The following is a 12177-nucleotide window of genomic DNA, read 5'->3' on the forward strand; positions in this document are numbered from 1 at the left end:
TCAAAAAACCACTCTGTACAATTGTGGTGAGAAGAATAGCATCTCAGAATGCTATTCTGAGATGCGGTTTCATGCTGTTTTGGCGGCACGAGGGGGACCTACACAATATTAGGCAGGTGGTTTTAATGCTGTGGCTGATCAGTGTATATATATATATATATATATATATATATATATATATATATATATATATATATATATATATATATATATAATTAATATTCTTGTTGCACTCTAATCTGTCTTGGATACTACTATTCTGATGCTAGTGAAACTTTGTAATGCAGCACTTTTTGTACCACTGTCTCTTTAAGATGAATCGCTTATGATGTATTATTCCTCTTTCGTAAGTCGCTTTGGATAAAAGCGTCTGCCAAATGAATAAATGTAAATGTAGCACATTTGAGGGATTTTTCTTTAAATATGTGTTTATTTACTGTAAATGTCTTTTATTATCATTAAATTGTGTGACACTTATATTGGCATTATACTGGCTATTGCCCCCCTGCTTTCTAGAAATCCACGTCGGCCATTGAAAACCCATATTGGTTGATCACTAATCTAAAATTCTTTCTAGTTCTTAATAATAGCCATCAATGATCATTTTGAGTTGAGTATACAGTACTTTATTGTTCTGTAAGGGAAATTTGTTTTGGACTACATACACCACAGCCAAAACACACACAAAACTTGAACATACTCACAAATATTACATAGCAACAACATATAATATATAAAAACAATAAAACCATGAAAAAGTCTCAAGTAATCTTATTTAAAAGTCTGATTGAGGTAGGCACAAAAGATTTCCTAAAACAATTCGACCTACTAATTGGGATTCTATATCGTCTCCCAGAGGACAAAAGACTTAATTTCTCATTTAAAAAATGGGACTGATCACCAATGGGTCGGTTTACTTTCCAGCCTATTATTTTCATAGCAGTTTGCACAGGGCGGGAAAGTTTTGTTTACAGCTGTATCGATAAGTTCCCATACCATGCTGTTATACCATATCTAATAAGACTCTCGAAAATGGACTAGTAAAATAAAAACAATGTTCTGGCTTACCCCATATACTCTAAGTCTCCCCAGGAAATATAAACTCTGTTGCAGTTTTTCACACAAACTCTCAATATGGGTATTCCATCTCAATGAATTATCAACGTAGACCCCCAGATACTTAAACGTGGAGACCTGTGTAATGGGTTCATCATATATTAACACTGAACTATGATCCCCCACTTATCTGGGGTCAAATATAATTTCTACTGTTTTGCTCTCATTTAAAATCATACAATTACTATCACACCACTGTACAAAACGATCAACTACTGTAAAATACCCTTGAGAACAAGTATTCCTGTACATTAAACTTAAAATAGCAGAATCATCAGAGAACTTAAAAATAAAGTTATTTTCAAGGCTACTAATGCAATCATTAGTACACAAAGTAAACAAGACGGGGGAGCTGACACACCCCTGAAGTGCACCAGTATTTACCACTTTAACATCAGAGAAGGAATTGTTAACCTTGACCTGTTGTGTATGATTAGTTAAAAATGAATAAAACCACTTAATAACAAAAGGATTAACATTCAACTCTTTCAATTTCTGAATATGCAGATGAGGTTGAAGAGTATTAAAAGCAGAGCTAAAATCCACAAAAAGTAATTGTGCATAGGCTTGTGGGTTCCCTAAATGCTTAGTAATCAAATGAATAATTTTATTAAGGGCATCATCTGTGCTCTGACCTCACTTATATGAAAACTGAAGTGGGTCAAGTAGTGAATTAACACCTTCTTTGAGGACAGATACCATAAAGCGTTCAAAGCATTTAATTAAAATCGAAGTCATAGCCACCCCCTTAAAGTCATTATTCTCAACTGCACTAGTCTTTTTAGGCACAGGAATGATAGTAGTTTTTTCCACATTGTTGGAACAGTATGGGAGTCCAAGGATTTCTGGAAAACAGGACACCATGCTATGGCAAGTTCATCAGCGCATGTTTTCAATAGAATGCCAAAGATGCCATCAGGCCCTGTTGATTTCCTCGTATTAACTCCCCTAAAAAGTAACTGAACTGTATTTAATGCAACCTCGAATCTTAGCTTCTCATCACAAGAGACAGTCTCTAGTACAGCCCTGTTTTCCAAAAGTGGTTACAAATATTTTTCCTTTTTCCGAGGAAATCTCGAACCTAAGAAAGAAGTCGTTCAGTTTATTCAATTTTTCTAAATCATTAAAAGTTATCAGATTTTTCCTACTTGGTTCCATATTTGTAACCACTTTCATTGTATTCCACAATTTTTTAGGATCCTATTATTAAAACTGTTGCTTTCTAGCTTCTTTTATCATTAAATTCAGTTTCCTTTGTGCTTGTTTGAATTCCCTTTGATCTTGATTTCTGAAAGCTATTTTTCTTCTTTACCTCTCTAGTTATGTAAGGTTTATTATTTGGAAACACACTGACATTTTTCTTCGCCACCACCATATCCACACAAAAATTTATATAATCAGTTATTGTCTCTGTAGCCTCATTAATATCCTGTTCATGGAAAACATTCCAGTCCGTACAAAGAAAACAGCCCTTTAGAGTCTCAAAACTGTCCTCTGACCACACAGACACAGTTATAGTTTGTGGTTCACTGCTTTTGAAGACAGTTCTGTATGTTGGAATTAAATGTATTGTATTATGATCAGAGTTTGACAGGGGGGCCTTTTTCCTGGCAGTATACTACATTCTTTATGTTCCCATAACATTTGTCTAGAACCGTGTTTTCTCGTGTATCACACCTAATATATTGTTCATAACCTGGAAGGGAAAGTTCCAGTCTACAATGATTAAAGTCTCCAAGAATAAAAATGGGGGCTCTCGGGACTGCAGTTGTTGGTAAACACAATCGGTTATACAGTTTGCGGCTTCCTTAGCATTCCCTCTGGGAGGAACATACACTGCACAAATGATGACGTTCCCTAATTCTCTCGGGAGATATAAAGGTCCAGTGATAGACACAAAAGTTCAACATCAGGACAGCACAGAGTATCCCTCACCATATACTGGCTGCACCAGTTATCTTTGACATACTGTATATATAAATGCTGCCGCCTCTGCTCTTCCCCAATGGTTCACTCCTGTCCGCCCGAACAATGGAAAAGCCCTCAAATTCAATCAGGGAGCTGGGGACATCCCTATGTAACCAGGTCTCCATGAAAACCAACAGACAAGACTCCCGGAACTCAAAGCAGACTCTGGCGGTTGTACGAAGTTCCTCTATTTTGTTCCTCAAAGACCTGATGTTGCTTAAAATCATTGATGGCAGTGGTGGTCTCATACCTCTATGGCAAACACATTGTCTTATCCCTCTTCTCTTTCCCCTCCTCCAACAGTGTCTGCTTGAATATTGAGCTTGTTGCCTTTTTATCACCTCCGTTATATCCGTAAGGGAAATGGTCCTTGTAGGTCTAAGCGAAAGCAGCTCATCCCTACTGTAGGAGAGTGGCAGGATGCCAGACGAGCATGTTGGTGTAACTCGGTCCATTCAAAGAGCTCCCTTAAGATCAACGGCAAAAGCAAAATCTGTGCAGATGCCACAACTGTCACCATAGTGTTGATGTTCAAACAACTTCTCCCGTAGAAGTCAACACAGGGTTGACATTCTTTTTTAAAGGAATGTTCCATGTTCAAAACAAGTTAAGCCCTATGGACACCATCTGTGTCATGCTGTTGATAAGGCCTTTTCCACTACAGAAAATAATTTAAACTCATCCCTCATCTTGTAAGCACAAACACATTGCTTGTACAATACAATAGTGCACTTACAATGGATGTCTAGGGCAGTGGCTCCCAATCCTGTTCCTGGAGGCCCCCCAACACTACACATTTTGGATATCTCCCTAATTAAACACACCTGATTCAACTCATCAGCTCATTAGTGGAGACTCCAAGACCTTAATTGGGTGTGTCAGAAAAGGGAGATATACAAAATGTGCAGTGTTGGGGGGCCTCCAGGTACAGGGTTGGGAACCACTGGTCTAGGGTAAGGAATTTTGGAGGGTTTACAAGTACTTATGTTAATTCTTCTGTACTAAACTGTGTTATTTGAACTGTAAAGTTAACTAAATCTTCCTTTTAATGGTGCCACTACTATTCCAGGTGGATGAATTTCTAGTTACAGATGTAATTCCTGTGGGTGGATTTTTTTCTATGTAAACAGCACCTTTCTTGGTATACTTGTGCATATTGTGCAGAAGTTACCATGTTTACTGGCTTTGGTCATGACAGGAGTTGAAAGATATAAATTTAAACAGACAAGGTTACTATGTTATTTTATCATACTAGTCTCATGGTAACACATATAATGTTTGAGTATTATGGCTATACTCTGGAAGCAGTGTATTTAAAATATACCTGTCGATTTACCGTGTTTAATAATAATATATAAAATAATGTGTTAAAAAAATTAACACAATTAATTCATGCTTCCTGACTCTTCTGAAATAAATTCTGAAATAAAAGTAAGTATTTTACAACCAATTGGAGCAATTTAATCTTGAGGTACAGTACTATGCAAAAGTTTTAGGCACTTGTGAAAAATGTTGCATAGTGAGGATGTCTTCAAAAATAATGACATAAATAGTTTTCATTTATCACTTAATGTCATACAAAGTCCAGTAAACATAAAAAAAGCTAAATCAATATTTGGCGTGACCACCTTTGCCTTTAAAACAGCACCAATTCTCTTAGGTACACCTGGACACAGTTTTTCTTGGTTGTTGGCAGATAGGATGTTCCAAGCTTCTTGGAGAATTCGCCACAGTTCTTCTATCTGTTTAGGCTGTCTCAATTGCTTCTGTCTCTTTATGTAATCTCAGACTGACATGATGTTCAGTGGGGGGCTTTGTGGGGGCCATGCAGGGCTTACTGTTCTTCTATTCTAATCTTTTCTATTTGCAAAAGTAATGTTTGGGAGTCTAACATTTATATTTCCTATTGACACACTAAAGCTGAAGATATAAATAACCATCTTAAGACAAATGCTTTTGTGAAACATCTTATGTGCCTAAAAATTTTGCACAGTACTGTGCATGTAACTTTGATGGGATTTTTTACGAGCCACGTCAGCGGGGGGCAGTCTGCACGCCTTAACGCACCGCACAAGTAGCACAGCCACAGAATGAGAGTGGGTCACAAAGTGTTCTTGTCATCTGGACGAAGTACAACAGAATGCAGGGATCTTAAGACGCAATTTTCATAATTTAAACTACTTTTAACTTGACACATTATCCTAATAATGCTGTGTTTATGTTGCTTAAAACCAATAAGATGCTCCAAAAGTGTTCGTCAGATGCATATATACATAGACAGACAATACATGTAAGGGATAATGTTCAGTCAGTATCTTGTAACACCCTGAAGGGTTTTATTTTGCGATAACAACCGGCTGAGTGTACATTATCCCTCTTATTACATGGCTACTAAGCAAATAAATAAATACATGGACATATAATATTGATTTACATTGAAATTATGTAATTTGAGAAGAAAAAAATCACTGAACAGCTTAAATCCACCTCGGGTTTGCATCAGAGTTCTGTTGGTGTTTATTTTGTGAAAACTGTCTGACTGCTCATTATTCAGCCTATTACAAGACTACTTGCCAAATAAACAAATAAATGGACATGAAACATTGATTTGCACTTAAATTATGTAATTTGAGAAGAAAGAAATCACTGAACAGCTGAAATCAACCTCCGGTTTGCGTCGGAGTTCTGTTGGTGTTTATTTTGTGAAAATGACTGATGGTGCTTTCACGTTATGTGGGAGATTCCGACTTGTAAAAAGCGTTCACGTCTTCACAGAGCTAGTAATTACAAGTTGTAATCTCGGAATTCTATGAAAGCTCTGATTTGACAGTCATGACGTCATGTGAAAAGAACCAATATGACAGGGCCCTCAATAGTTACAGGTAATGAACACATATTTCTGTTTGATATGCAATCTTGTTATGCCAACATTACCTGGAGTGTTTTCTTTGTTCTAAAACATTTTGCAACAACATATCAAGGGGAATTAATGAATTGATGTAGTGCTAAATATTTTGCTGTTATCAATAACAAAGTCGTTTTGGCATTATGCATGTTGTCATAGAAATGGATAAGTTCCGAGTTTCCAAGACGTGAATGGCTCCGAGTAGAACCTCCAAGTTGCCATCTCGAAATTACGGTAATTCAGACACGACATGAAGGCAGCATGACTGCCCATTATTCAGTCTATTACAAGATTACTTGCCAAATAAATAAATAAATAATCATGAAACATTGATTTGAGTTGAAATTATTTTATTAGCTTACTTGTAGAGATCGCACAGTGACCCGAGAAGCAGGTAAGTTGACTCGCAGTACCCAGATGAGTGCCATTTACAGTACCAGTAATTGACCGGTAATTGGCGCCATTGACCAATCAGAATCGAGTATTCCAGAGTGCCATGTAATAATTTAAAAATAACGCAGATGGAACACAAGAACACATCCTGTGATGTCCACATTTGTTTTTGTATTAAAAAGAAAAAGAAGTGATTTGTAAATTCTATTCACCCTGTACAACGCCAAACCTCATACTCCCCGGATTACAAGTATTTTGCTCTGTAAGCAGAAAGTGCGGGTGCTAGATTGGCAAACACTTGACTGTCTCAATTTTTTGGAGTGTGTTGTAATCATCTGATTTGAAATGTGTATATTTAAAAAAAAAAAAAAAAAAATCACAAGGTAAAACATCAAATAATGTGTTGTTGAAGTGCTTTCAATAGAGCACAGGAATAGAATTTACAAATCAATTCTTTTTATTTTTATTAGTGTTTTCCATACTGTCCCAACTTTTTCAGAATTTGTGTTGTATACACAATGTATATATATATGTATACAGTATATACTATATTAGGGCTGGGAAATTTAACATGTTCATTTCTGCGAGTAATATTTTTTGTTTAACGCATTTTAAAAAATTAACGCAATTAATGCAGTATCCGTTTTTTTTTTTCTTCTTCTTCCTGAAACTTCACACGGCAGGTTACTCAGCCTTACAGGCTCTAATTAGGATGGGAGAGGGGTTAGGGCATCTGCTGCCTGCCAGGAACAAACCCAGCACCTTTGTACAATAGGAAAAATGTCACTAATGATTTTCCCCAAATTCTGAAGCTAAAATTGGCGTATATAAATTTAAAGGAGGTACACGCTCGACTCTGCACATCCTCGCACAGAAACTGATTGTGTAAAGCAGTGCACGCATATTCATTACACGCAACACATGTCCCAGGCATAATAAACACGAGAGCGGATTTACTGTACGTAGAATGGAGACTTTACCCACAAGCGGTGAACCAGGCGTGCAAGAGATATAAGATAGATGTATTCCTCTAAAAACCTACACATCTGATGGTGAAAAGAGGGGTTGAGGAGCACCTTTACTGTGTTAACCAAAGGCCACGAGTTGAGGACTAATGATACTTCTGACCTTGACAAGCTTTATTGATTTTTTTTTATTCATCCAAACCAGAGAAACCGATACCTGCCCTCTAAATCATTGATAAGTGCAAGGTTGCTGACTCTCCTTCTCTGGCTGTCGCTCTCTCTCTCTCTCTCTCTCTCTCTGTCTCTGGCAGATGGAGTGGCGTATCTCTGCAGACACCCACACTTACTGAACTTGAGGGCTACAATTTCACCTTGTTTCATTCTCACTCCACTTCCGCTCTAAATGGTGCAGGGCTCTGCTACACTCTATGCTGCAGTCTCACAGTGTTTGTGTGCCTGTGTGTGTAAGTGAACAGTGGGGTCCTAAAGTCCACATAAAAAATCTGGGATTTAAAAACAAATTTAAACCTGGAGAAAAACAAAGTAAAAATAATAAATAATAATAATAATAATAATAATAATAATAATAATAATTGTTTTGCATGATGCATGATGAGTCCATTCTAGCTTGAGTGTCTGCTGTCATTAAAGCAAATGGCAAATTGAACACTAAGACATTCTAAAATTTATGCTAATTTTATAAATCATCTTTAAACAGAAATTTAGCTGATAATATAATTTTTAATTCAACATTTTGTTTTAAAATGAGGGGTGGAAAATGCATAAAAGCAGCATTTTCACTGTGGTCTCAGACTTTTGGACCCCATTTTAAGTTCAAAAGAGACAGGAAGTCATTTCCATATTCATGGTGGGATCAAGGCATGGTTAGAAGCAAAACAACATCGGAATTCAGTATTAAACATTCATATGTGTCAGACATCAAGCTTTTTTCTTGTGGACAACCAAGGAAGCAGTTACACACCACACACACTCAAGACCACCGTGCAAAAATAAGCCCCTCAGGACATTTAACTCGACACTTCCTCTCAGAGAAACCACAAAAACAATTGCATGCTCTCACTCACAGACCAACTCACTACCAAGCTGTCAGCAGCCAGGACGGACGCAAACACACAAGTACGCATCAAAAAAGGCCAGCAAAAATACCACCTTTACATTTATGCATCAATCTGAAATTTTTAAGAGAGCTCTACCAATACTTTAAACCCCAACCAGACCACCCTAGCAATGCACTAAAAACCCCTCAGTTGTCAAGTCAACTCAAGTGTCATTAGCCAACTTTGATTGAAGTTCCATCGTTACCAATATAGTACTAGTAAAAAAAAAAAAAAATACCTCTATTGCCTTCTATCACAATATACAGATCTAAAATACTCTAATGCAGCTGAGCACTCACCACATGCTTGTCCACAGACATTCAGTGTATTTTCTGATTGCACACACCTTCCCCATTGTTTCGTCAAATATCTTGGCCTCTGAGTGGACTAGAAGCTTAATCTAAGTGTTTTTTAGAAATGGGAGATTGCCAGCTTTGCGGTGATGTATATTACCAATTGTTGAAAACATATTTTCATTTTGCCGCTGAATTTTTTTTCATGCTTTTTCTGCTGGACTGCATATTTTGTTCTGGACATCTGAGATATTAGATAATTTACAAAAGCAAGTTCACAGACAAGTAAAAAAAAAAATGCTAATTTTAAAGAAAACAGCCTAAGGTAATAGCTGATATAGAATTTGTGGTTAGAAGCTTTTAAGAAATATTTGTCTTAAAGAGATCAAATTTCACTTTGTAATTCTTTCTACTATTTTACTGCTATTTGAAAAACTTTTACTTTCATATTTCTATGTCATCAGCTCATGTGGGACACAGTGGGATTCAGGTCTTATCTTGTTATTATATGTAACATAAATGTAAAAGTGATGGAGTTCTCTAAAAAGTTCAGATCCTAAGCTATCAACTGGTACCACATATGACTAACTAAAGTATTCAGGAACTTTTACATTTTAAACTTAAACTTACGGGGTTAAGGGATGCCTTTCGCCTCGTTGTACCCTGCATGCAGTGCATAGCTTTCATTTAATTACAGAGTAAAGACTTTCAATTCGATCTCCACAGAAATTATTACTCCACCCTCCGCGTAACATCATTAGCAAGACTGTTGAGCCATGGTGGATTGAACGATGAATGTGCTGATTTTTGATATAGCTACTATGGTTTCAGGAAACAGCCATGACTAGCTTGTTAGTTTCTCCAATGATGCATTGTAGTATTGTGGTTTAGCAGTGAGCTATGTCATCGTATGGTAAGTACACCTTAGAAGACCTTAGAAACCACATAGCAATGCCCTGGCAATCACCCACAAAACCCTAGCACCACTTTAAGTTTCTTCAGAAATGTAAAAATCTAGTATCTTTAAGATCTCTAACAAACGTACTAAAATAAACACTCAACAAAACCCCCTGCACAACACAATCCAAGTACTTATTCCTTATGAGAAGTAATGTTGAATCAAGACACAAGAAATCTGGCAGAGCGAAAAGAAAACAAGCAAATGCTGGATTAAGAACTTTAGTATCTACCACTTTGCAAGTCATCTAACGGTGAGCAAAAATTATTAAAAAAGTCAACATGAAACAGTGTTTACAACCCATTTTATTTATGTAATTTGGTCTCTATTTGGTAGGTAGTTAAGGGAATGGGTTGAAAAACGAGGGCTTGGTGACGTCAGCCGAAAAGGAAAGTGATTTCATAGGAGCAAATTATTTCAATGGACAATTAGAAATGACTAAAACAAGCATACTTGTTCTTTAGTGTAGCGTGCACTGATGAATTGTCCACAATAAACAGGGTCAATTTTGATTTTACGTTGACTTTAAAAATCCTTTTTGCTAACTTTAATATATTGATCTGCACTTTAATACACTCAGTTCTATGAGAAACAAGGATATATTAGACAGATGTGAATAATTCATTAGTACAGTTTGTTAAAGAGATGAAGCACAGCCTTCCTTTAGCATTCCTCTTTTTCAACTGTCATAAAAGAAAACCCACTTATTCCTCCCAGCACAATATGTAAAGCAACAGTTCTTAATGAAGGCTTGGCAGAGCTGTGCACAGAGCTGAGTGGTGCTTACCTTTGATCCCGAACTTTGAGTTGCGTCCAAACTTCAGAATGACAAGCATCAAGATGAAGCCCATGAATGTGATCGCCGCGATTCCCACGACCACGTACACCTACAAGCAGAATGGAGGGGCTTTAAAGAGCGGCCACTGCTTTCAAAGCAAATGTGTGCAAAACTTGTTTTCCACCAGGAGAGGCTGTTGGATTGAAGATATGTACATGCAGGCCTGATAAAAGCACTGCATTTTCACCTATATGTTTCATTAAGTTACATTTATTTCTGAAAGGGCTCCTAGAGGTTACAAACACACTACACAAATATTCTGTGCATCACAGACGGATGGACATTTTTCCTGCTAGGTTGTACTGTTACCATGGGATTGATGTTTCATGAAGTGAATAAAGGTCTGACACTGAATTCTGATTGGAGGAACCATTTTTAAAGCTGTTGTGAAATGTCGATAAACAGCCTACAGTTAGGCTAATGAAGGATAATACTTGTCAGAAGAACTGTTTATGCTTCATGTGGTATCATATGGCTTAATTCAATTCAGAAATATTATTTAACATCACTGAATTAACCTGAAACATTAGGTTACACCAACAAAACTAATTTTTAAGGGTTAAATCAAGTTGAAATAGATCTCTAAGATAATAATTGCACGTTACAACTTTTTACAATGTGATTATTATTAATATTAAACTAATTTAATTATTCATTGAACATTGGTGTTGGTTATATCGCAGTTGCCATTATTTTAAAATAGGAATTAGCCACTGGAGTTTGTGTGTTACAGTGATTTTACCATGGTTAAGGGGTTTTTAGGTACTCCTCTTCACATCGTGCCAAAGAACACCACTTAGCCATAGTAAAATAACTATGACACTTTGCCTTGAGAGCCTTATTGCTATAATTGCATGTGCAAAACAAAAAGTGAGGATTTGTTCGATGTTGATGCAGTACAAATGCATAAGCACTGAAATTATATTAAATAATTAAATTTCACCCACAGCAACTTTGTCCTCAGGAGGTCCAAGTGGAGTATCATCTGTTCAGAATAGAGGAAATGTTAAGATACAGTCTATGTACATCTCACATTAAAAATATATCATCTATAATGTGTGTTTATGTGCTTTAGTTCGTACCTGTAGTGGGATCTCACACACAAAAAGACAAACAGAAGAAGAGTGAACTTTAAAATCAAACAGTATAATCCATGTCCAAAATCTTTGTAATTAAGACTTAATTACACTGTAATTAACATATTTAATTATGTGGTAGCACTTTATTTTACAGTACTGTTCTACATTTATGTACTATATAATTACAACAACTATAGTAATTACTAGGTCCTAAACCTAACCCCAACCCTAACTTTAACCCGTATTAAGTACATGTAGTTACCTAATATTATTCTTTCTTGGGTAAGTACACGTACTGTAAAATAAAGTGCAACCAATTATGTACAGTATATCATTCCAGCATTTAAAGGTGAAGTGTGCAATATCTGTGCCACTAGCAATGGAATTGCAAAAATAATATTTTCGAACAGGTTTCCTGGACATACATTGGTCACTCAAGTAGAGCTCAAACGTCTCAAACTCATGCTGTTGGTCGAGCCAGTGTTGCTGTGTCAGGCTGGTTGGGATGCTCAAACAAACAGGGCAATGATTGGACAGTGCTCGG

General features: G+C 36.6%; 1 protein-coding gene across 1 annotated transcript in view; it reads right to left on the reverse strand.

Moving 5' to 3' along the window:
- Positions 1-12177, reverse strand: part of LOC127424667 (BDNF/NT-3 growth factors receptor-like) — an 80534-nt gene that overhangs the window by 58337 nt on the left and 10020 nt on the right. Inside the window, exons 10-11 of the mRNA XM_051670033.1 lie at positions 11502-11539; positions 10504-10603 (exon numbers count right to left, since the gene is read on the reverse strand). Coding sequence (XP_051525993.1) covers positions 10504-10603; positions 11502-11539 — 138 coding nt within the window. The remainder of the gene's footprint in view (positions 1-10503; positions 10604-11501; positions 11540-12177) is intronic.

This window comes from Myxocyprinus asiaticus, chromosome 33 (assembly GCF_019703515.2).
Source record: "Myxocyprinus asiaticus isolate MX2 ecotype Aquarium Trade chromosome 33, UBuf_Myxa_2, whole genome shotgun sequence".
In the NCBI taxonomy this organism is placed as follows: domain Eukaryota; kingdom Metazoa; phylum Chordata; class Actinopteri; order Cypriniformes; family Catostomidae; genus Myxocyprinus; species Myxocyprinus asiaticus.